Here is a 24,980-nt window from a genome sequence, read left to right on the forward strand (position 1 = left end):
ACTAAAGAAAGCAACACGAAGCATACGGCTATAACACAAAAGAAAAAGTTTCATAACAGAAATAATACGGAGAAAAGGGCGTTTTCCAATCACTGCCGAGAAGGACGTCGTAGGCGACTCAGATTTAGCGGAAACGGCAACGCATCGCTACGGTTCTCAGCAAATCACAACGAAACCGTAGGAGCATTGAAATAAGGTCAACCAGGGAAAAAAAAAGGTAGAGCAAATGAAAACAGCAAATCATCGCGGCACTCAAACAAAGAACAAAGAGAAAAAAATAATAAAGGTGATAAAGGATAGAAACGCCGTCGTGCCATCTCTTTCAGGTGTCAATGCACACCCACCAACAAAGGTATATAATACAAAGATGAATGAAGCGTATCTGGTTCATCCTTGGAGTACCCTCAAACAGCACGCTGTGTTCTCCACTAAACAACAACAACAACAACAAAAAAGAACCACAGCTGGAAAATCTCCTTTCTCGCCTCACTCATACAAGTCTCACCTTTTAGCAGCAGCCGCTGGTGTCCGTTCTGTTGTTCGCCGCCGCGCTTGGTGCCTGCGCACCGGTGGTCTGCGCACCCGGCCGGCCCGACACCACCGATGGGTCAATCACACCCGCCTGCACATTGTCGTAGATTAACGTGGCGGTTTGCAAAAAAGCATCGTCCACGTTCTGGGCCGTCTTCGCACTCGTCTCCATGAACACAAGTCCGTTGCGCCGCGCAAAGGCCTCGCCCTCCTCGCGGCTGACCTGACGCTTGCTGTCCAGGTCGCACTTGTTGCCGATCAGCATGATAACCAGCGCAGTGTTCGCGTTGGCCTTGGCATCTTCCAGCCAGCTCTGCAGATGGGTAAACGTCTCACGGCGGGTCACGTCGTAGACGAGCAGGGCACCGCTCGCACCGCGGTAGTAGCTACGGGTGATGCTGCGGAAGCTCTCCTGGCCGGCCGTGTCCCAAATCTGGAGCTTGACGCTCTTGCCCTGAATGGAGATCAGCCGTGCACCGAACTCGACGCCGATGGTCAAGTCGTGAAGCGGCTCAAAGCGCTTGTCGGTGAACTGCAGGAGGAGGCAGCTCTTCCCCACGCCGCTGTCCCCGATGATGATGTACTTGAACACAAAAATGCTCTGCGACATGGCGACAAAGCGAGACGGGCTAAACTTTTCCTGGTTTTGCTGTTGTTGTACTGCTGCCTTCTTTTCTGCTACGAGAGCCCTCGCGTCTTGCTCGCTTGCACCGGTGGAGGGGGGCGGAGGGGCGCAAAACAAACGTCGACGGTGTGTTGATATCGGAGGTGCTAAGAACCGTCCAAAGCGTGTCGGGATGCCGGTGCAAGAGAGAAGAGTTGCGGAGCAAAATAAAGAAAAGCGGAAGGGCGAGACGACGACAGGGAGGAGGCTGCTGTTACTATAAAAAGGATAAAGCACACACGCAACGAGAGAAGGAGAAGAGGAAAAGTTGACTTTTATGAATCAGTTTTTGTTTTCTTTCTGCGAAAGCAGAAGGTATAGCAAAAAACAAAGGTGGGGTTTTTTTGTTGTTGTTGCGGTGATTCGTATAGCCGCAGACAAAAGTTCAAATACGTTTCGTGGTAAATATGCGAGATAATTATGAAGAAAAAAGTAACTTCTTTCGATGCAGATGAAAACGGAATTGAACGCCAACAACATTGAGAGATAAGAAGACGGGAGAGCAGAAAAGAGGGGCTCACACGTGTAAGTTGTGAGGCGTACAGTGTCATGTAGGAATGATGACGCATCGAGGGAGGAAACCGGAAACTCGAAAAATAGAGAACAGTCCTTTCAAGTGCTTCTTCTCCGTGGTTTCAGAGAGAGCTACTCCGTTGAGTTTTCCGCCTTTAGAGGGTGACTTTCCATTCCTTCCTTCCTTTTCCATTATTCAAACGAAATTGTTGCGCATGCTGCAGCTCAAAAACGACGACGAACGAAGAGCACGTGTTTTTGTTTTTATTATTTCCAGCGTGAAGCAAAGGAAAGACATGTTATCACATAAATATCATTCAGTTCTACATCTGCCAGCTGCGGACCACAGTGCGTCGCTCTCTCTGAATGCTTGAAAAACTATGTACATCACATCGTCTGCGTCTGAGCCATCCATTGAATGCATCTCTACGGCGAGAACAGTTGATTCTGATTCGGCGGCCTTGTTTGCGCCTTGAAGAACTGAAGCAGGCGCTGAATGCTATGCCGGCACAACTCACGCGTCACGTCACTTGACATCACATCTACCACCGCCGGCTCTGCCGTCGCATGCGCATCGTTGCCGTCCTTCGCATCCCATCCTGGCCGAGGCTGCACAGAGGTCAGTGGGACGCTGCGCAGAAGGCTTTGGAGGAGCTGCAGGGTGCGCACATCTGCCAACTCCGTAATGTCCGCCTCCTCCACACCCACCAATCCGTTGATTGCCGTAGTGATGGAGCAAAAGGCGCGGCTGATGCGGTGCCGATCGCCACCCTCCCCCGCCCCTGGAAAAGACGACTGCAGGGGACTTACGGTGACCTGGCTGCGTCGTTGCGGCGCACTCTGCGAGCAATGCGGAAAAGGACGAGAGGCGTTGCCGGATGCTGTATGATATGGCGCGATCGGCGAGGAGCCATCCAGTTGCAGCTGTGAGGGAAAATGAAGCAGGTCCGGGGAGTGGAAATCAGCGGAGAGGCCGTCGCCGCTTGGTGTGGCCCACGAGCGGTCGAAGCTATTTCGTTTGTGGAGGCTGCCGTCAATGGGGGAAGCGGAGTGCGGCAGGGCAAGCCCGTTGAAGTGCATGCCCTCCCCACTTCGTTGCACTGGAAATGGGGTCAAAGAGGAGTGCACCGTCCCACCATGCAGTTGTTGTTGTACGAGCTGCTCTTGTGCGTTGGGAAGGGCACCGGCGGCGTCGGCACTCTGGCGGAGCAGCCGTTTCCGCACGTACGGGTTTCCCCACGACTGCGCAATGCGACGCTCCATTCGATCCATCGTGGACGGCGAGGGGGGGCTGGTGGTGCTTCGTGCCCACATCGTTCCTGGAGGCGCGGTGTACGCCGCAGCAGCAGCAGCGGCGGACTGCGATGGGAGGAAGTCCTTTAAAATGGAGGGTGGTGGTACTCTCCGCAAGGGCGAGGCGTCATTCCCCTCCGCATCCCACGCGCGTGCTGACTGCTGCAACGCCTTGTCGTGGGTGTAGCTCTCGGTGCCACGGCCTCCATGAACGAGAAGTGAAGAGAAAGCGGCGTCGCCGGACGTGTGAATGCCAGTCTTGCCAAACGTGCTCGTCGTTACCGCACCGTCAGAAGAATGTGAGGTTCGCACGGCGAGATCGCTGTTGGACTGCGTGTTCGGAGACGTTACAGACCGGTTCCCCCGCGCGCGCTCGAGGGAACTGAGGAGCGGCGATTTAAGCGACTTGTCCACGCGGCCGCTCTCCGACTGGCGGTGCAAGAGGTACAGCTCCCACATTCGACAGCGCTGCCGTACCTCGCGCAGTCGATGCAGCACCGCCGCCATCGCCTCCGTCATCGACTTCACCTTTTGGTCCTGCGCCGTCAGCGACTCCTTTAGCATCAGCGTCTGCTCCTGCAGGCTGTTCACCTCGAAGGAGCCGCCCTCTAGCACAGCCGCCTCGCCCACGAGGAAGTGCCGCAGGTGTCGCTGCGCCGTGTCGAGGCACCGCTCCGCCTGCGCCGTCCACTTCGCCAGGGAGCGCAGGTGCGGCAGCAGCACAATTCGCTCCGTGCGCGCGCGAAACGTCGTCGCGACGCAGAACTCATCGGCGAGGCGGGCGATACTCGCCATGCTGTCGCTCATGTACTCCAGTGTGACGGCCAAAGCGCTGGTGCTGAAGACTTGCGACGGGGCAGGAGGGGTATACATTGCGTCCTGCTCGATCCACGTGTTGACCGCGCCTGGGACACCACCAAGACCGACGCCGGCACCGGTTCCACCGTAGCTCGTGCAAACAGTGGCGTGGGGTCGGCGTGCGTCGAGCATGTCTTTCAATGCCATGCGGAGATCACGAATCGCATCTAACTTGCTCAGCACGTCTTGTGGTACATTTTTGGCTGGGGTGAGGACGTCATCGCTGCCTCCCTTCTCTTCCGCCGCCTCCGTGGGGTCATCTGTATTGGCCGTCACCGCCGCGTCGGAGGTGAATCGCGAGCATGCAAACCAGGGCTCCTCCTCCGCGATGGCCTCCGCGCTGAGCTCCTGAATTGCGAGTTGCATTCCCCGCATCTTCCCCAGTATTTCGCTCTTGTCGAGCATTTGTTGCTGCAAGAGTCGCTTCGTGTCCGGCGCACCTTCGAGCACCACGCCGTACCCATCCGCCATGCCTGATTCCAGTGTGCGGGAAAGCCGGCCACCACCGTCGGTGCCTCCTACCGCCGCCGCAGACCCGTCAGCGCCTCCCACGGGGAGCAGTAACTCATCCGGACTGGGGGAGCTGCCCGGCGCGCTGTTGCTGGCGGACGCACTAGACACTGCCTCCGTCGCTTGTTGATGTTGCTGCTGCTTCTTTCGCTGCGTCTGCGGCGCGTGTGCCTCGGCGTACTCCTGTTCAGCAATTTTGTGACGACTGCGGAAGGCTTGCGACAGCAGCCGCTGCTCCTCCGCCATCTCCACCACCTCCTCCACCTGCTTTTGCATGTGCGACGACAGGGCTGAAGCTTCTTGCAGCACCTTGCGGCGGTTCGTGTAGGTGCTGAGGATGGCTGCCCCTGTGTACGCCGCAGCGGACGCGTTACCGCCAGCAACGCCAGCGCCCGCACTACTCATCGCATGCTTTGACAACGGTGGTGCGCGTGAAGGTCCCGAACGGGGGCTGGCGCCATTCTTCAGCGCCTTATTCGCTGTGTTGGGGCTGGGAGTGATGACGCCCCGTCTACTGGGGGAGGGGGAAGCAGCAAGGTCCGGCACACGACGAAACGGATTGGACGATTCATAGCGTGTCTGCTGCCGCGTTTGTCTGCTGTTGTGCAGGAATGTGTCGTTGTGTGACATAAACTTTCGTGCGTGCAACAACGAAGAAAGAACGAACGAGCTATACGGCTGGAAATGCGTGACCGCCAAATCAATGGCAGACCAAGCGCAACGCTTTCTTCTTCTTCACATACACAGAAAAACACAAGTATTGATGTCAAGACGGTTGGTGAGAGATCGGCGATGAACGAGAGAATAAGAATTAAAGCATTTTGAGAAACGACTCGGAGCTTGAACTTTCGCCACTGAGCATCTTCTCCGTTGTAGGTGTTACCATCACCGCAGCGAAAGGCAGAAATCTCATTTGCGGAAATGCAGTATTTGTTTATCTCTTTTCTGATGGAAGGGGGAAAAAAGTGGCAAACAATAGCGGCACTGCTCCTCACGTTGGCACAGCCGTGTACAGCGATCCTATTTTAATTGTTGTTGTTTTAATCCAACTCATTGAATTGACGTGTGTGAACACAAACTGTGACGATAATTAAAACAAAAGAAGAAGATAATGCGGGAGTAAGCAAAAGGAAAAAAAAAACACTCAGCGCTGCTGCAGCCGCCAAGAAACACACAAAGAAAGGCATCAACTATTCCACCCACTGCACACAACGGCGTTTATTAAAGAAAGGTGCACAACGCTGTGCGCAGTGGCGTGTGCAGTGAGCAGCACGCAGCCAAACAATACTTCCTCCCGTCCCTTCAAGTACACAACAGCAAAAAAAAAAAGCAGTCGCAAGCCCACCATCTTTCGAGAAGGCAGCATTTGAGTATTTTCCTTGACCCTCCCAACTTCGCCGAGCTGTGGCCTAATACCATAAACAGTGTATTCCACTTTCCCCTCTGAACTACTTATCCGCCGAGGCGTTCTCCATCTCTTGCTGTTTGTAATAGGGGTTAAAGTGCTTCGGCATATGCGCATCGCCCACCATCACCGGGGCACCGCCTCCCTGTCCGCCCTGTTGGTACATCCGCAGCCGCTCCGCCTCCCGCTTCTTCTCCTCCTTGATGCTGTCGACAACGGTGCGCAGCTGCTTGGTGGAGTGCCGGTTCCACGCGATAAGAAGAAGAAACGTGAGGCCTCCCCAAACGTAAATCTTGCCTGCTGTGAGACGCATGTTGCTATTGCGGTCAGAGAAACGAGAAAGGCGTCTGCGGAGGAGGGAAAGGAATCGGTGTTTTCTTCTCGTGTGCTGCACTGATGTTTGGATGCTTTGCCAGCAACAACGCTTCGGTAGAATTCTGAATTACTAGTTGTAGGTGGAAGGAAGGAAGTGTGAATGCGTGTGTGTGTGTGTGTGTGAAAGAAGCAAGAGACAATTCTGGGTTGAGAAGTCTGGAAAGGAAAGAACAGCTGAAAAGAACAGCGCTTATGTCGCAGCTCAGCAGCCACGTCCACCCTCCACCAGAGCTTTGCGAGAATTGAAAACAATAATGCGATACCTCCGCGGGTAAGCTGCGTGCCCACGTTTCAGAGAAACAATACTTGTACACGTCGTGGCCAGTCCTTTACAGCCTTCTTCGTGGACTGCGCTTCGCCAGCAGGTCAGTGTGGCTCTGCCTTTCATCCTCACCACGCTCCTTTTCGTACTTACAAAGAAAAAGGCATGCGCGTTGCGGCGGTAAAGCACCGAAAGTGGCAAAATGAGAAGAAGGGAATTCAAAGCGACCTCCACTGTACCGCTATATATATAATAAAACATATACTTAACTATTTACGTGTCCAAGAGGAGGTTCGCAGCGCTGCGCATCTTCTCGCTGAGAAAAGGAAGATAAGTATTCACCCATTACAGCGACACTACATTTGCATCCCTCTGCTTGAGAGATCCACCACCTTATCCGCGATCTCGGCCACGCGGTGGTCGTGCGTTGAAATGAGCACCGTCTTGTGGTGCACATCTCGCAGGTCCTTCAGCGTCCCCAGCAGCACCTCCACCGCGCTCTTATCCAAACCAGAGGTCGGCTCATCCAGAAGCACCAGCGAATACCCGGCCGTTTGAGCGAAGACGCGGGCGAGGGCAATGCGCTGCAGCTGGCCGCCGCTAAACTGCGGATGGTCGATGCTTTCAATTAACGTGCCGAAAGGGTTGCTGAGAAAACTGGCACACCCGCTCTTCTCCGCGGCGTCCGATACACGCCGTCGCACCTCCGTCGAATACGCAGACGCCGCGCTTGTCTTGTCTCCCAGCGCGGTGAGGTCTGCTAATAAGATGTTCTCGGCCACGGTGCCAATGAAAATAGCGTGCTGCTGCTCCAGCAGAATAGCGCCGCGCTGTGTATGCACGGTGCCTGAGTGGGGGCGCACAAGACCACACAGCATGCGCAGGCAGGTACTCTTGCCAGATCCACTGGGTCCGTAGAGCGCGGTGATACCGCCTATCTGCGCCGAAAAGCTGACGTTCGCGATGCCGTTGATGTGACGAGCCCCCACGGACGCGCTCAAGGAGTCCTCCACAACAGCCACCACCGCGCCAGCACCGTCAGCACCGCCTTCGCTGAAGAACGCTGGGATGGCAGGGTATTTGAAGCTAACGTCTTCCAAGGACACAGGTGCGGTGCTGGATGCTTGAACATCGACAACCGCCCTCGTCGTTTCCCCCTTGGTTAAAGAATCGACCTTCCCACTACCTCCACTTTTGCCGTCCGCAGCGGTGATGGGGAGCGGCTCGGAGTACCACCGGAGCATCGCCTCTAACGTCTTCAAGCGGCCCAGCGTTGCACTCGTTTTGTTGACGTCCGACGACAGCGCCGCGAGCATGTTCACAAGCGACTGAAAGCACGCAAAGTACAGCACCGTGTGCCGCATATCAAGCTGACCCTTCTGCTGGTAGTAGTTCGACAAACCAAGGGCCAACACAAGGATGAGCCGCGTCATGCTGGAGCTAAGTGCGGCGAAGCCGTGAATGCTCCCCTTCAGTCCGTTGTTGAGGCGGCGCACACGGGCAAGACGGTCCGCCATACGGGTCAGCACAAAATCGCGACTCTTGAAAACAAAAATAGTTTCGTTGCGCTGCAGAATGTTGGCAATAAAGGCCTGCGTACTCGACTCCTCTGCCGTGACGCGGCTGCCTTGGCGGTGCAGGGCGCGCCCTTCGAAAAAGAAGAGGCACTGCACCGCCACCACGCCCACTAAGATGGTAAGGGTGAGCTGGTACGATAAGTACAGCATCACCGCAAAGAAGCCCACCACGTACATCGCACGGGACAGCACGTTCGTTAAGAGGTCCCCAACGGTGTCACTCAGCGCACTGCCGCTTGCCGTGACGATCTGCGCCAGCTTCACCGCATTCACGATCGCCACCCGCTCGGGGAACTGCGTGTGAAGAATGCGGGAGACGCTGTCTTGAACGAGTGCACTTTGCGCCCCCATCCCCGCGTGGTACGCGGCGAGGTGCGCGGTGAGGGACGTGAGGTGGTAGCACAGCACCGCCAACCCCATCAAGCCACAGCGACACAGAATACCCTCCACGTAGGGGCTGGGCCACGCCAACACGCCGTCGCCAACGCCGTCGTAGAAGCGCCGAAGCACGGAGAAGAGAAGGGGCAGGAACGGCTTCAGGAGCCGCTCGCTGAACGGTCCAATATCAATGAGGTAGCTTCTTACCCGTCCACTGCCAGCCGTCGTCTCCTGTGCTCCGTTCACACCCGTCGCAGCGGTGGCGTTGTCGACGTGCACCACGCCGCTCACCGTCTTGGTGACCGTCTCCGTGCCGTACGAGACGATTTCCTCCGCGAGAACCGGGATGGAAATGCTGAGTATTGTCGCCCCGATCATGAAGAGCACGGTGGAAACGATCGCGCGGAGCTGCGGCCGCACGTAGGCGTAGGCGAAACGGACCAGCTGCAGTGTCCCGGTCACCTCCGCGTGTGCCGCAGCGGGGGATAACGATGCACCTGCGTCCATGATGATAACCTTGATTATTATGTTCTCTCTCTTTCTTCTTTTCTTATTTTGCTCCTCCGCAAAACAGAAGACCGAAATGTTTGGAGTCAATGAAATGATTGTTGTCGTGCGTGAGCGCATTCAAATCCAAAAAGTAGTTGTGTTGATGGTATGCAACAAAATACACGTGAGTTGGTGGGCCGAACCAATCGTTGTGTCGTGAAGGAAGGGAAGCAATGGCAAGCCACAACAGAAAAAGAGCATAGGAGGAGTTTGCAGCTGTCGAGGGGGAAATGAGAAACGCGACACCAATTACGGTGGAAGCTCTGCGACTTACAAGCGCTCCATTTCTGCTAACGCCTCTTCTACAAAAGGAAAGCCGTTTTTTCCAGTAGAAGGAAGAACATCTTTTCAAGTGTTTTTCATTTCCGTTTATTATTATTATTATTACTGGGGGTCTTCTCCCTACCTTGAGCTCCACCATGACAGCAAGGGAGTTAAAGATTCCGTGCAGCAGACACCTTCCCGCACATAATACCTCCGACTCCGTGAAACGCCCAACGCACGACAACTAGGAAACGAACGTCGATGAAAGAAGACACGAATCGTAGTCTTCTGGTCCAACTCTCCGCAGCACACACACACACACACACACACACACACACACACGGGAACAATGATCAGCGTAAATGCAGTAAATGTTGGTATCATGTAGCAGTCAATCGCAAATTGCTATGTCAAATGTCAAAAACCATCATGTGTTCCCTCCCCCGAGAGGTCTCATCCGTCCTCCAGCCTCGTCGCCGTCACACGCTTTTATTTGTTTCTCGTCCTAAGCAAGAGGCGGTCCACCAAGGTCCAGACACCGTCGCAGGCTTCCTCGCACTTCGCCACAGCGCAGCAGCCAACACACGTTTCAGAGTAATGCAGTAAATATTGGTATCATGAAGCAGTCAATCGCAAATTGCTATGTCAAATGTCAAAAACCATCATGTTCGTGTCGTGTTATCGCAGCGCCGCCTCTGTGCAGCAGCCAGTCATCTTTGTGGACAGAGGAATACATAGCAAGTGTAGAGGAAACGTACTTGATGATCGGAAGTGCAGTCGAGGAACAAAAGAAAAAAACCAAGGCTATAGAGAAGGGGAAAGAAAAATGTGGCAGCTTTGTTCTCACCTGTCATTGTCGCGGAGTGGCAGAAAGAATCTTCGAGTTCATCCGAAGACGCATGTGTCGATCATCGCATGCATAACAACTATTGTGATAAAGAGAGCACAGAAGAGGAAAGGCCTGCGAAGTAGTAACACCTCCACCGTTGAGTTGAAAGCAAGCCGCTCCTCCCCACAAGAACAAAAAAACAAGAACAAGGAGGAGAGAGAACAGCAGCGCATTCATTCTCGGGAAAGAGAAGAAGTACATGGTAGGCCAAACGCACCACGCAGTCGGTGGTACCCGCACCCAGCAGCACAACCACAACGTTCCCTATCAATATGCGCCTCATGCTTGTGTGTGCCTGTGCTGCGGTATATTGTATATTATCAACGGTCTTCGTACGAGATTAACATATATAGATTTATTTATAGACTCCGGACGTGCCGGCGCTCGTTTTGTTAAACAAACGATCAAACAACAAAAAGAAGAATCGAAGCGGAGATGAAAACCACAGCACAAAGAAGCCGACCGCTCCCCTACATAAACTGACGTTGGGGGCTTCATACGATGCGCCAGAAAAGGGGAGGAGAAGGCGAAATGCGATATCAAAAAGGGCCCAAGGCGACGGATCATGACAACCACAAAAGAAGAAGCATGTAGCAGATGAGTGTGAGCAAACAGGAATATAAGAAACCCACCCACGCCGCCAGACAGACGCCGCAATCGCTAAGAAAGCAACACCTTCCAACGTAGCAGTCCGCTATCTACTCTTCCTTTACAGCGACGCGTTACAGCTCGCCTCCACGTTGCCTCTTACTCCTTCTTCTCCGCCTTCGTCAGGTGGGAGCGCAGCACCGTAGAGCTGATTACCTCCCCCTCCGGCGATTGCACCTGCGGAATGGAAATCGCTTTCATCGGCGGCAGACCACCGTTGGCGGCACGCATCGCGTTAATCACCGGCAGCGCACTCGCCGTCTCGGGCGACACCACGAGCGCCTCAATGCCGCCGATTTTGTCCGTCCCACCACTCATTTCGGAAATCACCGTCAATTCCACGTCAAGGTCCGGCCGCACCTTCTTCAGAAACTGTGCCACGTAGTTCATGCGACACTCCATGGGCTGCAGCGACTCGGCAAACTTCTTGCGCGTTAGCAGGGCGGCGTCCGTAACGCCAACGCGCAGCTTCCTCAACGTATGGAGAGCGGCGGTGGAGAGGAGAACTTTGTGGCCGGAGTGGAAGTGGTCGAAGGTGCCGCCCACAGCAACGTAGCCGTAACTTGGCGTGAAGCCCTCCCCACAGCGCCGGATAGCCGCGCTGTCCACCAACTTCCACTGTTGCAGCAACGCCTCCGCATCTGCGAAAACTTCGAGCGGATCGCTGCCGTTCGACGAGGCCTCCGCTGCCGCCGCCGTCACCGCTTTCTGCGTTGCAGCGCTTTCTGCGCCGCTGCCCCCTTCTGGTGGGTTCATCACGGGGATAATGCTGATGGAGAGCTGCGGGCACAGCACCAGCACCGCGCTGTAGAGGTGCACGCTCTGCTCCAGGAAGGTGCTGCGGTGGTGGTTGTGGATGTTCAAGTACACGTCCACGCTACCGCCGTTGCCGCAGACGAACGCTTTGTTGGCGCACACGTACGGCGCCTCCGATGCGTTACCGCCGGCTCGCGAAGCGTTCGGTACAAGGATGGATTTGACTAAATAGGAGGCAAGTGACTGGGCGTTGAGCTCCTTGCCACGGGCGGTGGACAGAAGAAGGGATTGAGTTAACGTCATTCTTTACCAGATATCCTTAATATGTGTGTATTTACAAAAAGGGAAAGAGGAGAGTAGATATGTGTTTGGTTGGGGATAGCGCAGCACTGGAAATAAAAAATAATAATAAAGGGAGACACTTAGTGGAAAGAAAAACTGACGATAATGCCCGCAGCAGCGGCGAATAGCAGAGATGGAGGAGCTGCTTGGCGTTTCTCCTGCTTCCTTTTCTAGTGGTGGGTTGGGACAAGAAGAATGATGCGGAAGCAGAAAGCAAACCCTTCTGCAGAGCACGTTAAGATGTGGCGAAGAGCGGGGCAGAAGAAAGGTTAAAGATGTCGAGGTATCATTTTTTTTTCCTAATAGGTGAGACGTCTTCAGCCCGTCCGCGAAGAAAGAAGACCGGGTTTTTTTTTTAAGGGATACAGCGCCATAAACGTAAATGGTGGTGCTCTTCCCCCCTCCTCGAGAGTAGAACCTAGCGCTTTAAAAGCGTTCACGAAGTGGTTCGAAAGATTATCTACTCGCGAGCAGTTGAAAGATACCTCGAGAAGTCGAATGGGTAACGCAGCGATCCTCCATCTGATTTACCTTCGCGAATTGACACAGATTTGAAACCCGATCAGAGGCGTTCTGCCGAGGCATGACGCGACGTTCTTGTTGTTCGGTGTTGCTTTTCTTTTTGCACGCGAGAAATTGTTTCGACACAGCGGATTTTTTTATCTCCTTTCCGTTGTTTCCACCAGCGAAAAAAAAAACCCGGTCAAAGATAAAAACGTGCCAGTCAGAGGAGTAGCGCATCCCCGCCCCCCTCGATGGAGAGCCTGAAGAAAACAGCACGCACAGTGGGCGCTGATGGCGATAAATAACAGAAGTTCACGAATCATCACGTTGAAGGCGAATAAAAAGCGTTTTTTTTTTTTGATTCACGAGGGGCGTGGCATGTTCGTACCTTCAAAATATACTTAAAAATAATAATGGCAAGATATTTTGAGGATCTAATTGAAGAAAGAAGGCCAACAAAGGTCGAAAACAAAAAAAAAATAGAAAAACAAAATAGCTGTGAAGAGACGAGAAGAAGAATAAAGCGGATCGAGACACAGAAGAAAAAAGAAAGGTGGCGCTCGTCAGCACTGGCAGAATTCAGATTTTTGGCCAATTCCTCTTTTTCTTTCTTTCTAACGCAGAAGCAGCGATGCGCATATGCAACCGTGCCGCTCTTTTCCTTTGTTGATTGCCATTCACATTACAGTCAGTTTCTATCTCAGACACAAACAATAGGAATCGGTCAGACGTTGATGGAGTCCGAAAACCCAGTAAAAGAAAAGAGCTTAAAATGAAAAAAAATATATAAAGGAGAAAAGAGAAGAGAGAGAAAAGTGCAGCTGCGTCGTGGTTTACGACGAGGCCTCGCGTTCGCCTCGCAAGCCCTTAACAGTCCCGCTTGTCATTTTGTTGTTTGTTTGTTTTTAGGAAAGGGACAAGGTGCCTCTTTTTCCTTTCACGAGTGTGTGTGTGTGTGTGCGAGACATAGATACCACTACGCTTACTGCACGAAGCGCGCTCAGATAACAACACAAAAACAAATAAAAATGGTGCCGAAAACCACAGAAACCGCGCGTAGGGTCGAAGTCGCCTAAGTTGCCTTTCATAATGCTACTTAAAGTATATCATTTTTTGTCGGGGTGCTCAACCTTGTTTGGTAAGCAGCACCACACGATGAAAGAAGAAACGAAAAACGATCTGCCACACAAAGCAGCCGTCCTTTTAGTGCGAAGGGAGAGAAAGAGAGAAAGAAGAAAACCAAAAAGGCCCAGCGTTGCCCGTGAAACTGCAACTACTAAAGTTAGCATACTTCACACTTTAACTTTAACCGCCGAGCCGGGGTCCGTTCGTTCGTTCCGCTGTCTCCGCTTATTCCAACACGCGAAGTAGACGCAGTTGCGAGTGGCCCTTCGGGAGATCCTTCTGCGTCGCAAACACCTTGAAGCCGTGTTTCTCGTAAAAGGAGTGCGCCTGCCAGCTCATCGCGTCCGCTATCATCTGCTGCAGCTTCTTCTCCCGCGCCACCTCCTCCAACCGCTTCAGCACCGCCGAACCGATGCCTTTCCGCTGCTTCTCCGGCACCACCACAAGTTTGTCCAGGTGCAACTCATTCCACCACGTCTCGTACAGGCAGCACGCCACCAGCGCCCCATCCGCGTCCTTCACCTGTAAGCCGTAGGGCACCATGTCATACGACGGCACCCCAATGTTGCGTCGCAGTGCATCCTCGTTGAGCCACACTAGCACTTGATTCATCGCCGCGTCAGCAGCCCAATCCTCCACCACGAGCTCGCTGGTGGCATTTGTGTAGCACGTCACCGGCTCGCTGTTCTTCTCCGCTGGCCACACCTTCTCCATGAAGTACTTATCGTGGCCCTTCGGCTGGTTCTTCTGCACGCCGAACACCTCAAAGCCGACCTTTTCGTAGAAGGGGCGGGCCTGCCAGCTGAAGGTTTCGAGGGCCAATCGATTGCAATCGTACTTCGTACGTGCCAGTATCTCGAATTCCTTCAGCAACATCGAGCCGGCGCCGTGAACTCTGCACTCGGGGTTGGCGCCGAGCAGGGCAACGTGCGCCTCGTTGTACTTGGTGTGGCCGTAGACAGCCCCAGCCAGTTTGCCGTCCTTCGTCTTGGCGCGCATGCCAAACTCCCGCTTGTTATACGGGGGGAGGTCGAGGAGACCCTGACGCTTCTCCGTCTCCCGCAACATCGAAGAAATCGTCGGCTCCAGCGACTTCGCCTCCGTCACCAGCTCGTACTTCAGCCCCGCGAGCGTCGCAGCGCTGCCGGACCCAGCGCCACTGCCGCTGCCGAACAAAATACGTCGCAGCATGTGGCTGTTTGTAGTGGACGGAGACGAGGCGAAGTGAATGCTTCGGTGCAGAGGCGCACGCGCAACTGTGATCTCCCGAAAAAAAAAAAATGATATTAATAATAAAGGGGGGTAATGTGAGTGCTGCGGTGTTCGGTGGTTGGTTTTTGTAGTCCCTACAGAACCGAGTCAGCAGGTCGAAACAGACAAAGAAAAAAGAGTTAAGTTGAATTGGTAGAAGTGAACAGAAAAGATAGGAAGAGTAGCTGGCGATGAAAGGCAAGAGAAAAAATGGCGGTGCTCCATTTATTGCTTCCTCTCTTTTTCAAGAACAGACAATGCGTGAATTGTAATCGTGCCTGATAGAAATACCGTTGCTGCGGAGCAATCCCCAACCGCTCGAGAAGGTGCAGTGTCATTGAAAGAGTCCCGTTTGGGTCGGCAGCTTCCCTTCTGCGTTTAGCTTGTAGAGAGTTTTTACCACACAACCTCATCAAACGGCTGTAACAGAGATGTGCGTTCATGTTTAGCGATACTGTACCCTTCTCATGCAGAAGAAAGTGCAAAAGAAATGTTGGAAAAAAGAAACTTGACACGAAGGCATGCAAGCCACTCGATGAAGAAAGAGGGGCAGTAAAGCACGCTTCAACTGTTAGAGAATAGAAGAAGAGAAACAAACAAAAAACATCGCACACACGACATCAATACGTACTCTCCCTCCTAAAGATTGCTTCGCACAACGCGTGGAACCGGATGATACATGTCATACCGACAGAACGTAAAAGGCAAATCATTCTCCGTTGCAGCGCAAACGAAGCCATTTTTTTTTTCGTAGAAAGGGCGAGCCTGCCAGCTCATCGTATGCAGCGTTACGTCATCGCAAGCGTGCTCACGCGCGATCTCATCAATCTTCCTCAGCACCGCGGAGCCTACGCCGCGCCTCTTTCTGCCCTTCATCACGGTCAATATGTGCACGTAGAGCATGTTCCAATAGATCTTGTACATGCACAGCGCGGCCAGTGAGCCATCAGACTGCAGGGCCTTCAAGCCGTACGTGACTTCTTTACGGGGATAAACGTCCGGCAGGTTGTGTCGCTCCGCGTCCGCGCGAATCCACTCGTCCAACTGCACCGTGGCCTCCTTCGTGTCCCACTCCGCCACCACCAGATTCGTTGCCGCGGCGTCGTAGCCCTGTGGCGGCTCATCTCGAAAGCCCATGGGCCACTCCTTCGCCAGGTAGTACGTTGCGTGGCCACGCGGGAGATTCTCCTGTTTCCACTGCACCTTGTAGCCCAACTTCTCGAAGAAGTGCCGCGGCTGCCAACTGAGCACTTGCACGCGCATTTGATTGCACGCCAGCTCCCCTCGAGCCGCTTCCTCGATGCACTTCATGAGGGCGGTACCAACGCCACGCTGACGGAAGTCCGGATGGACGGCGACGTGAGAGATTTCCACACAGTTCCACAGAGAAGTACCGGCAACGCCACCAACTACACGGCCGTCCTTCGCCTTCGCCACTTTCGCAAACATCACAGGCGCATACGGGGGAACAGGCAGCTGCTGCCGAAAGATGTCATCGATGAAGACGTCCTTCGCCTTCTCGGTCAAGGAGGCGATGTCGTCCGTCGCCTCAAACGTCAAGTCGCACGCTGGCTTGGTGGGCATTTCGTAGCGATCGATGATTGCGGGGTGAATGTTCGATGTGCTTCATATAGTGCCCCTTTCGATAGAGTGACGGTGTGCGTTGTGTGTGATCCTTCGAAATTACAAGGTTTGTTTTTTGCAGCGAGACGAACGATGAAAGCGGAAAATGAGAGCATTGCAACGAGCCCATGAAGCACAGAAAGTGGGTTTTAAAAGACGGCTTCCTTGGGTGCCTACTGAGAATGCACCACTTACGCCGTGTTGATGCGAGATTCCGATGATATGATCTCTTCTTCTTCTTTGGAAATTTTGTTTTTTGCATTAATGGTTTTCTTTATATTCCGTTCTATCCACAACACCAAAGAGCGCTGAATAGAATCCTTTTGCACGTATTAGCAGAGGTGAGAGCACCAAGAAATAAAAGAGAAAAATACTCCAACAAGGAAGCACACGTCTCACCATCTCACACCACCGCATGTTCGCCTTGTGTGTACGACTCCGCGGCCTTCGTGCAGCAAAATGCTTGAAAGTGATGATTGAGCGACGGGATGCCGTGGACGTGGTAACGCCCACCGAGGCCGCCGTGCACTGGATTGGGGAAAAGAAAGAAGACGCGCTGGATGCGGCTGTGGACGAGGGCCATGGCACACATCACGCACGGCTCGTGTGTCACATACAAATCAAGCCCATTCGCAAGGTAGGGCCGACTGCTGTCCACTTGGCGAGGCCCGTCTGCTGCCTCAGACGATGCGATGCTTTCCTCCTCTTTTTCCGTCCCTGTTCCGTGGTGGTCGTCTCCGTGACGCTGCCGCTGCTGCTGGTGTGCTGCGGCGGCGAGTTGCTTCAGTGCGTACATAACGGGGTGCTCCAGCACGATACGTGGCTGTTCCCGCCGCGGCCGCTGCCTCGACGGTTCTTTTGCGGAAATCAGATGCTCCTCCATTTCCTCTTCTCGCTGATGTCGCGCAATCGCGTGACCGCAATAGGGTGCTACGGCGATGGGGTTGTCCACACGCATCGAGCTGCACCCGGCGCTGGTCGCGAGCACCTCCTTTGTAATGGGATCCATCACCACCGCCACGATGTCCAGCAGATCGTATCCACTCGGCGCGTCATCGCCGGCTCCCGCACGAGCGTGCACCCCGCCTCTCGTCCCGCCGTTTCGCATTTCCACCTCGCGCCGGCCGTCTCGATGAACGCGTGTCCATTGCTGTCGAAGGTCAAGAACACACCGCCTTCCGCGACAGAGCGGGAAGACGTGCCGCTGCATGTCCTCACACACCTGCTGCGTCAGCGACGGTGCAGGCGGGGCCGGCGGACGCGGTTTCGGCACAGCCAACGGCCAACGCACGTTTGCGCACGCCCACACGGAAGGGTTCTGCCGAGGCGCCGAGGCGGGCACGAGAAGAACGCGAAACGAAAAGGCAGAACCGTTGCCCGTGCTCTCATAGCGGGCCGTGGAAGACTCTGTAGAGGTGGTGCTGCCCGTTCTTGTAGCCGGGGTAAGAACAGGGGCAGCAGCTTCTACAAAAGTCTGCAACTGTCTCGCTTGCGTCGGCAGCGCGCGTTCTGCGAGAAGTTCTTGTGCTTGCGAGACACTCAGCGACTCCTTTTCGAGTGTGATGGGCCACGCTGCTGTCCCTGGCATTGGGCTTACGCGCGACCTTCCTTGTGCCTGTGCGAACGCCGCTGTTGCATCGACACGTGGCTCTTGCACCGCCAAAAGAAGCTCCAAGCACACAGGTGAGTTTGCCAAGGAAGGAGAATCTTCACCCTTATCTGGCAGAGGCGTCGAAGAGGGGGCGTCAGATGTGGATGGGGCCGTCGGCTTCTGCGATGGTCGCGGGCGGAGTCGCTTCAAATGGTCCCCGTACTCCTCCAAAGGGCAGTGTTGATTCGCAAGACGGAGCAGCGATTGCGCCAGTTTTGGTTGGGTGATGGTGAGCACCAATGCGGCGGTGCACGTGAAGTCCGGCTCGCAGAGGACAACCTCCTCCATTGCCGAAGATGATGCGTTGTTTTATTTCCTCCACTGCGAGAAGCCGCACTGCAAAGGCAAACAAAGAAAAACGAAAATCGTTCCTTTGAGGGGGTGCGTGGTTGGGGTTGTGTGCGAGTGTGAAAAGAAAAAAGAATAGCAGAAGAGAAACAAAGAAAAGGGTAAGGGACTTCCACGTTGCTCGTCTTTCTCATGCGAAGGAGGAGCTCCAATACACAAAGCCCTAGCGCTCTTTCGTCTTCGCTCATCAAATATCAATGGCCGGCCTTCCGGAGAGGTGCGTGACGTCTGTTTGTGCACTCAGACCCCAATAATCTCCTTTTGTATGCTCTTCATCTTTTTTCTTTCTTTCCGACAACTGCGGGAGTGAGGATCGACGTCCATGCACCGCATCACAGAGGAGGGGGAACCGCATCTCGAAGCGGAGACACGTACCGCAGGCGGTGGACCGATAAGTGTTCCCCGGTATACCGCGCAGCCACCTCGACGGTCTCCAGCACGTCTCCTTCCGGCACAGCCACCCCTGTTTGTTCCAGGTACGCTCGAAACGCCCGCTGCGCAAAGTCCATCACATCCGCCACTTCATTTTCCGTAACCAGGACAAGGTAGCACGTCCCACGTCGAGACATCGCCGCGGGAAGCTGGCGCACGAAACGATCCAGCACAACACGTCCACGCGGGCCACCGCACCAGGCTGCCGTAATGACGTCCTTCTGTGCGATGGCCTCTTCGAGTTCCTCAAGAGAAGTGGGAACATATGGCGGGTTGAACAGAATCACGTCGAAGACGGCATCCTTCTCGCCCAATGAGCGGCGTACAGGATCAAACAGATCGCCTTGAAAGCGCCGCAGGCAATACGTGGACAGGAGCACATTTGAGATGCCACTAGAGGTTCTACCGACACTAGTCGCTGTCGCAACCCTTCTTGGAAACGGCGTCGACACAGACGGTGAAGGTGAGTTGCTCGCTTCTCTTTCTTCTTCGACACTCTGGTTCCCAGAGGAGGCAACGGCGACCACCGGTGCCGCCAGCAACGTCGGGACATCGGTATGGAATAGGCGGCTAAAGTGATCTGCGAGAACAGCGGAAGTGAAGTGTTTGCGGAGCGTCTCTGTCCACGTTATGCCGGTGGCCTCGAGAGCCAGCGGGTTGACGTCCACCGCACAGAACAGCGGGCCTCCGACGACAGTAGATGCCGCGGCGGTGCTGTGACGCTCCGAAGGTTGTTCTTCTTCCGCACCTTCAGCATTTGCACCAGAAGAAGACGGCATTAGCCGGCATCGCAGATGGGTGATGACGGTGCCGGAGCCGCACCCAATCTCGATGCAGCGGCTCGGGGAGAGCTGACGCAGCAGGTCGGTGTCCTTGTCCAGCGCCTCCAGAAACAAAAATGTGTCCGCCTCCGGCTCGTATACGCTGCGGCGGAAGCGCGCATCGCGTATGCAGTGTGTGTACTCGGGTGTGGAGTAGCTGGCTGACATTGCTCCTGCGTGCTTTGAGCTGAGCAGCCGCGTTGTACGGTGTGTTAGTAGTTGAACGTGCTATTTGAGCAAGAGCAGAAAGATGCAGAAAGGAAAGCGTCCGTTGACGTCGAGACAAGTGTGGCTCACTAAAAGCACAGCTACGGTGACGCGGAGACAGGAAAAGAAGCATCATGCGCGTGCGTCTTTGGATGCCGCCTTCGACACACCGTTTGATTCGGAAAAAAAAATTGTCTCCTTTCTTGGAGGCACGTTTTCACTGACCAGTGGCTGAGCAGAGCGCAGTACAGTTTAAAGTGTGTGTTTTTGGCGGTCTAGGTCTCTCACATGAAAAGTGGGGAAAGAAACGAATAGCTGGAACGTAAAGATACGGAGTTATTGTACGTTGAAAAACAAAAGGAAAGAAAGAAAAAGTGTTCTTGTCACACAGGCGTCTAGTGTCTATCGGATTAAAGGAAAAGAAAAGATATGTGTATTGCACAAAACAGCGGGGGGGGATGTAATAAGCGGTGCACACCCGCTGAAACACCGAAACGCGAGCGTGATGAAAAGGTGAGCTTCAACCTTACAACAATAGCAAAGTTGCAATCAATATAGCACGAGCTGTCGCGTCAACAGTCAGCACGCCCTCGCCATCTTCTCAGCGCGTTCATTTCTCTGCGATCGCAGGCTCGGTGGCCTCAAGTCGCATAAGCAAATGATCCGTCGCAACGGCTAGCTGGGCGAAAGTGGGAATGAACGCACGCAGGTGGCGGCACCGCTCCGCCTCAAAGGTGAGGTGATGCGCGAGTGTTTCGGCATTACCTGCCGTTGCGGTGCGCGGCACAGGTGGGAGAAGTAGAAGTTGCTGCTGCACAAAGTCCTCTCGCAACGGCGATCCGTTGAGCTGTGAGATGGACGTTGACGGGGAGGGGCTCGTCGCCGGTTTCTCTGCGATGTGTCGCAGCGACTCCGCCAGCGCCGCCACCGCCTCGTGGTGTTCCGCCAGCACCTGCGCCGAAATGTGCGAGAGCGGGTCGGTGGGGGAGGGGTGAAAGCGGCGCAGCCGCTGCTTGAGGGCGGCCTGTGCGCACTCCAGTTGAGCCTGTAAAGAGGCACACCCAGCCAGGAGAGCCGCCGCCACGCCGCGCGTCGCAGTGTTCTCTGCTTGCAGAAAAGAAAGCGAGAGCGAGGAGCCCTTGTGGGCAGGTGAGTTGTGGAGGCCACCGTTGCCGCGATACGCGTGAACTGTCCTTCCATCCTTCACCGCCCCTTCCCCGACTGCCGTGCTCGCCTCAGACGCCGTGTCGTCGCCACGCGTCGATTGACCTCTTCCTGACACCGCGGCTGCCGACGTGGGCGAGTTTTGCAAGAGGTCCAGCAAGCGATCCTTCTCATCTCGCACGTGGGCCAACTCCTTCTGAAAGTATTCCACGCGTTCTCGCACAACGTCGCACATTTTGCATGTGGTCAAAGGCACGTCACCACCGTCTGCCAGTGGCGGCGTCGGAGACGATGGCGATGCCCGTCCACCCAGAGGGGCGTCCGCCGCCGTCGCCGCCGTGAGCGAGCGGAGCAAACGCTCCTGCAGCCGCGCCACCTCCTGCTCCAGATGCCGGTTGCGCCAGCGGAGTTCCTCCAGCGCGATATCCGTCACTCGCTGCCCCGGTGCAGATGGGTGCAGCGATGGGGCGAGATGCCGCGCAGGGCTGTGCTCCGCAGTCGTGTCAGCGTTGCCTCCGCTGCTGCCATTGCTCAACAAATTAGCGCTCTTCTCCTCCTCGACGTCGGTGGCGGTGTCGTACAGCCGGCGCGCACGAGGTAAAGAGCGGCGCCTACTGCTGTTCCGCTGCACCGCTGGACCTCCGCCGCTGTCCTTCCCTGTACGCGCCACGGAAGAAGCTGTGGACGACACGAGAGATGCTTGTTGCCGCTGAGGCGCCCCTGCTGCTCTGGTAGATCCGTGCGACGGCACCGAGAGCTCATTCGGCACAATTCTCGACAGTGTCGCCTCCCGTGCGCGGTAGGTGGCGTCCCGGCGAAACAGCATCACCTCCTTGCGCAGTCGCGTCAACTGCGCCTCCAGTTCACTCTTCTCCTCCCGCACCTGCCGGAGCTCCCGCACCACCGCCGAGTCCTGCCGCTTCTGCCGACTTGTGTCCTTTTCGAGCACGCGAACCTGCTGCAGCAGTTTCTGCACCAGTTGCGCGTAGTCGGCATTTTCCTGTTTGGCCTTACTGTGCGCACGCTGAAGGTCGACCCACAAACGCGACTTGCTTCGCAGCTCCAGTTCAACGCGCTCCTTCGCCCGCACCGCCTCGTCACGTCTTGCTTTCAGCGCTTGGCTGCTCGTCTCCATGTCTTGCACCTGTGCTTCAAGCATCGCTACTCGTCGCCTCAGCTGCGCCTCTCGCGCTCGTTGCTGTCCGCCGTCTGCGGTGGTTACACTCGAAGGCGGCAGCTGTGCGGGCGTGGACTCGCGATGATGACTGCTGCTGTTAATGGCCGAGGTGCCGCGTTCTGCTTGACCCACATGTTTCTGCAGCCCCGATCCTGAAGTAGAAGTGATGCTGCTGCGACTGCTGCTATTCGGGCCCTCAGGTCCTTCTCCTGTGCTGTCCACATGGCTTGTGTTTCGTGGCGGGCCACTCACACCACTCACTGTGTCGTTGTTGTTGTCGTGCGGTCGCTCCGCACCATTCCCGCGGTGGGGTCTACCCTCTCCGTCAAAGGAGACAGACGGCGGCGCGGCAGGGCGTGAAAACAGCTTCGGCGGTCCCCTCGACACCCCAGCCCCCTCGTCGGCAGTATTCGTTGATGACGCTGCAAAATACCTGGAAAAGTTCTCCCTGCCGTTGTGGCCGCCGATGTCGCTGGTCTCGTTGATCCGCCACGCCTCGACGGTGGACCCAAAGTGTAATACGCGCATTGTCTGTCGTGTTGTGTCCTGTGGGGCGGGCAGGCACACCACCTGCACCGTGGCCTGCGGCGTGAAGTTCCGTAGCAACAAGTCACGCAGAGGCGTGTGCGGTGGGTAGGTGCGCTGATCCCCCGCCCCATCCATGCCGAGGAGCAGCGTCAGTTGCTGCAGCAGCTCCTGCGAGCTCGCCGTGTCCACCACCACGAGTCGACCGTAGCCGTCGAAGTCCACCGTGACGACGCAGGCCGTTTGTCCCTCCAGCGACGTCGTCGACTCCTCCATCGCGGCGTGACGCTCCTCGAGCAGCTGCAGCAGCGTGCCCCACCCCGTTGCCGAGGTGCGCCGGTGCAGCGTGAGGTGCTGCGCCTCGGTGACGTCTCGAATGCGACGGCCATCGTGCAGGTTGTCCAGCAGCACGCGCTCCGTGGCAGAGGCCGTCACCACGGATAGCCGCGCCACCGCACAGTTTTCTAAGTTGCGGAACAGCAAGGGAAAAAGCTGTCGGTAGAGGCCCATGGTGGTGGAGGTAACCTCGGCGATGCCGGCATTTTTGGAGAAGGGAAGTGGGGCAGTGGTTGCCGAGGACGCCGCTGCCGAAAACGAAGAAACGAGTTCGGAGTTCGGTGTAGCAACGACAAGCGTTGCGTTGCCGCCTTCCCGGAGAGCCGCGAGAAGAGGTCCGTTGATGTGCTTCACGTAGTCGTGGGCGGGACTGAGAACGTGCGAGAACAGAAGGGACTGCAGCCGACCTTGGTAGAGCACCCGTATGCCATCTTCGAAGACGCCTTGGAAGAAGTTTGTGTCCTCGCGTGCGCAGTGCGGAATGACGCAATACGTTCGCACAGACATCTTCTTGAGGAATGCTCTTTGTTTCTCACCCCTCCACCTTGCGCAGTGGACAAGGAAGATGTATAATTAAAAAAAGACTGCAAAGCGAAGTGAGAGAAGGAGATTGAAGTTGTTTACCGACACGGCGAAAAAGAAGGAGAGGAACAGAAGCCATTCAGCGATACAGCTTGAGGACACTGGACAAAGCTGCATTGAAACTGAGAAAAAATCCTTCTCAAATGCTTCCAAGTTTGTATTTTCTTTTGCATGAAAAACTAGTGTGAAGCACCGCTTCGCAAATGTTTTTGGATATATATATAAGCTGACATAAAACCTTTTCTGTTGATGATGAAACGCGCAGATGATCTGCGCCGGGTGGATTCGGTCGATCCGCACAAGTATATACCGTCTTTAAACTTGAGTAGTGTGACTCGGCGACTCTGGTGGCAGATCCAAAACAGTAGCAATATAGAAAATCATAATAATAATAGTGGAAAGAAAAAAACAAGGAAAGGTGACATCCAACCAGACGCTGGCATGCCAAATCAAAAACCAAAAAAAAAGACATTTATAGTGTACACAATCAACACTTGATCCTCGACAGAAGAAAACTAACAGCGGCAATCACAAAAAAAGGAGCGTGTATTCGGTAGCCAAAAGATATATTCGCCTTCGCCGGAAGTGCACCAGAAACAAAAACGAAGAAAAAGGTAAGAAACATCGGTATCCAACAGAGAAGGAGAGCACCGTTTGGAAAGGCACAAAGAGGAGCTAACAATACATATTGCAGCGCAGAGTAAACTGGCGGAGCCAACCAAGAAAACAGCACATTGCTCTACAGTAAAACACAAAGTACGAAAGAAGACCGAAGCGAATTAGAGCATATGTTATTTTTCAAAGAAGCTGACTTTAAAAAAGAAAAAGACGAGTCGGAGAAATCGATAGCCAAAAAGATCCGGAGCAGTGACATCAGGAAACAGCGAGCAGCACAACCGAACCATGTTTTAATTTTTTTTCGTTTTGCGGGTTTAGTGTATTTGCTTTTTCTTTTTTCCCTGTATCCTCCCGCAGTCGTTATTTGCACAAAACGTCAGTACACGGTTTTGAGAACGAGCGGAGACGTACTCGGTTATGGCTCTTCCGTTTCAGCGTAGTCGCTGTGTGTGTGTGTGTGTGTGCTCAGTATTCCTTGTGGAAAAGAAAGCTCGGTAAACCAGCTACACTTCAAAAAGAAGAAAGAGAGAGACCTACTGTCGGCATCTCCAAAATCGAGCCAGCTTTTCAAGGAAAAAGACATCTACGACGTGAAGCTTGAGATGTATTTCAAAATACATATATCTTTTTTTCGGCGTTTGTGTGTCATCGCTACGTTCCTTTTCGTTCTCACTGATCCATCAACAGCGTGCTCACCCACACTCTTGCTAGACCCACACACACACACATACACACCCTTCGGCACGAGTACATCACAGTCGAAGAAGACAAATCGCCACTTCATCGTTTAAACAGCAGTTTT

At 54.6% G+C, this 24,980-nt stretch overlaps 10 protein-coding genes across 13 annotated transcripts; all 10 read right to left on the reverse strand.

The window, feature by feature from the left end:
• Positions 1–508: 508 nt before the first annotated feature.
• Positions 509–1,635, reverse strand: ABB37_01260 (putative mitochondrial ras-related protein rab-2a; the record flags this gene model as incomplete). The annotated part of the gene is made up of 1 exon (XM_015797694.1): positions 509–1,635. Exon 1 carries the CDS (start codon positions 1,139–1,141, stop codon positions 509–511), a length of 633 nt encoding a protein of 210 aa, XP_015663214.1. The 5' UTR covers positions 1,142–1,635.
• A 499-nt stretch (positions 1,636–2,134) lies between these two features.
• ABB37_01261 (hypothetical protein) lies at positions 2,135–5,103 on the reverse strand (the record flags this gene model as incomplete). Of its 2 annotated transcripts, none has more annotated exons than XM_015797696.1 (1): positions 2,135–5,103. In XM_015797696.1, the coding sequence occupies exon 1, from the start codon at positions 4,772–4,774 to the stop codon at positions 2,135–2,137; it is 2,640 nt and encodes an 879-aa protein (XP_015663216.1). In that variant the 5' UTR covers positions 4,775–5,103. The 2 variants fall into 2 exon arrangements, with proteins under 2 accessions (XP_015663216.1, XP_015663215.1); XM_015797695.1 differs by having other exon boundaries at positions 2,135–5,097.
• Positions 5,104–5,817: 714 nt separating this feature from the next.
• ABB37_01262 (hypothetical protein) lies at positions 5,818–6,220 on the reverse strand (the record flags this gene model as incomplete). Its single annotated transcript, XM_015797697.1, has 1 exon — positions 5,818–6,220. The coding sequence occupies exon 1, from the start codon at positions 6,085–6,087 to the stop codon at positions 5,818–5,820; it is 270 nt and encodes an 89-aa protein (XP_015663217.1). The 5' UTR covers positions 6,088–6,220.
• A 547-nt stretch (positions 6,221–6,767) lies between these two features.
• On the reverse strand, positions 6,768–8,928 carry ABB37_01263 (ABC transporter-like protein; the record flags this gene model as incomplete). Its single annotated transcript, XM_015797698.1, has 1 exon — positions 6,768–8,928. Exon 1 carries the CDS (start codon positions 8,871–8,873, stop codon positions 6,768–6,770), a length of 2,106 nt encoding a protein of 701 aa, XP_015663218.1. The 5' UTR covers positions 8,874–8,928.
• A 1,887-nt stretch (positions 8,929–10,815) lies between these two features.
• ABB37_01264 (hypothetical protein) lies at positions 10,816–12,038 on the reverse strand (the record flags this gene model as incomplete). 2 transcript variants are annotated; one of them, XM_015797700.1, is made up of 1 exon in its annotated part: positions 10,816–12,038. In XM_015797700.1, the coding sequence occupies exon 1, from the start codon at positions 11,773–11,775 to the stop codon at positions 10,816–10,818; it is 960 nt and encodes a 319-aa protein (XP_015663220.1). In that variant the 5' UTR covers positions 11,776–12,038. The 2 variants fall into 2 exon arrangements, with proteins under 2 accessions (XP_015663220.1, XP_015663219.1); XM_015797699.1 differs by having other exon boundaries at positions 10,816–12,035.
• A 1,630-nt stretch (positions 12,039–13,668) lies between these two features.
• On the reverse strand, positions 13,669–14,634 carry ABB37_01265 (acetyltransferase; the record flags this gene model as incomplete). The annotated part of the gene is made up of 1 exon (XM_015797701.1): positions 13,669–14,634. One exon carries the CDS (start codon positions 14,632–14,634, stop codon positions 13,669–13,671), a length of 966 nt encoding a protein of 321 aa, XP_015663221.1.
• A 699-nt stretch (positions 14,635–15,333) lies between these two features.
• On the reverse strand, positions 15,334–16,370 carry ABB37_01266 (acetyltransferase; the record flags this gene model as incomplete). Its single annotated transcript, XM_015797702.1, has 1 exon — positions 15,334–16,370. The coding sequence occupies exon 1, from the start codon at positions 16,276–16,278 to the stop codon at positions 15,334–15,336; it is 945 nt and encodes a 314-aa protein (XP_015663222.1). The 5' UTR covers positions 16,279–16,370.
• Positions 16,371–16,720: 350 nt separating this feature from the next.
• Positions 16,721–18,340, reverse strand: ABB37_01267 (hypothetical protein; the record flags this gene model as incomplete). Its single annotated transcript, XM_015797703.1, has 1 exon — positions 16,721–18,340. Exon 1 carries the CDS (start codon positions 18,254–18,256, stop codon positions 16,721–16,723), a length of 1,536 nt encoding a protein of 511 aa, XP_015663223.1. The 5' UTR covers positions 18,257–18,340.
• A 308-nt stretch (positions 18,341–18,648) lies between these two features.
• Positions 18,649–19,798, reverse strand: ABB37_01268 (putative eRF1 methyltransferase catalytic subunit; the record flags this gene model as incomplete). Of its 2 annotated transcripts, none has more annotated exons than XM_015797705.1 (1): positions 18,649–19,798. In XM_015797705.1, exon 1 carries the CDS (start codon positions 19,735–19,737, stop codon positions 18,649–18,651), a length of 1,089 nt encoding a protein of 362 aa, XP_015663225.1. In that variant the 5' UTR covers positions 19,738–19,798. The 2 variants fall into 2 exon arrangements, with proteins under 2 accessions (XP_015663225.1, XP_015663224.1); XM_015797704.1 differs by having other exon boundaries at positions 18,649–19,757.
• Positions 19,799–20,386: 588 nt separating this feature from the next.
• On the reverse strand, positions 20,387–23,563 carry ABB37_01269 (hypothetical protein; the record flags this gene model as incomplete). The annotated part of the gene is made up of 1 exon (XM_015797706.1): positions 20,387–23,563. Exon 1 carries the CDS (start codon positions 23,483–23,485, stop codon positions 20,387–20,389), a length of 3,099 nt encoding a protein of 1,032 aa, XP_015663226.1. The 5' UTR covers positions 23,486–23,563.
• Between the last annotated feature and the right edge of the window lie 1,417 nt (positions 23,564–24,980).

The sequence above is a fragment of the Leptomonas pyrrhocoris genome (genome assembly GCF_001293395.1).
Source record: "Leptomonas pyrrhocoris isolate H10 chromosome Unknown, whole genome shotgun sequence".
Classification (NCBI taxonomy): Eukaryota; Euglenozoa; class Kinetoplastea; order Trypanosomatida; family Trypanosomatidae; genus Leptomonas; species Leptomonas pyrrhocoris.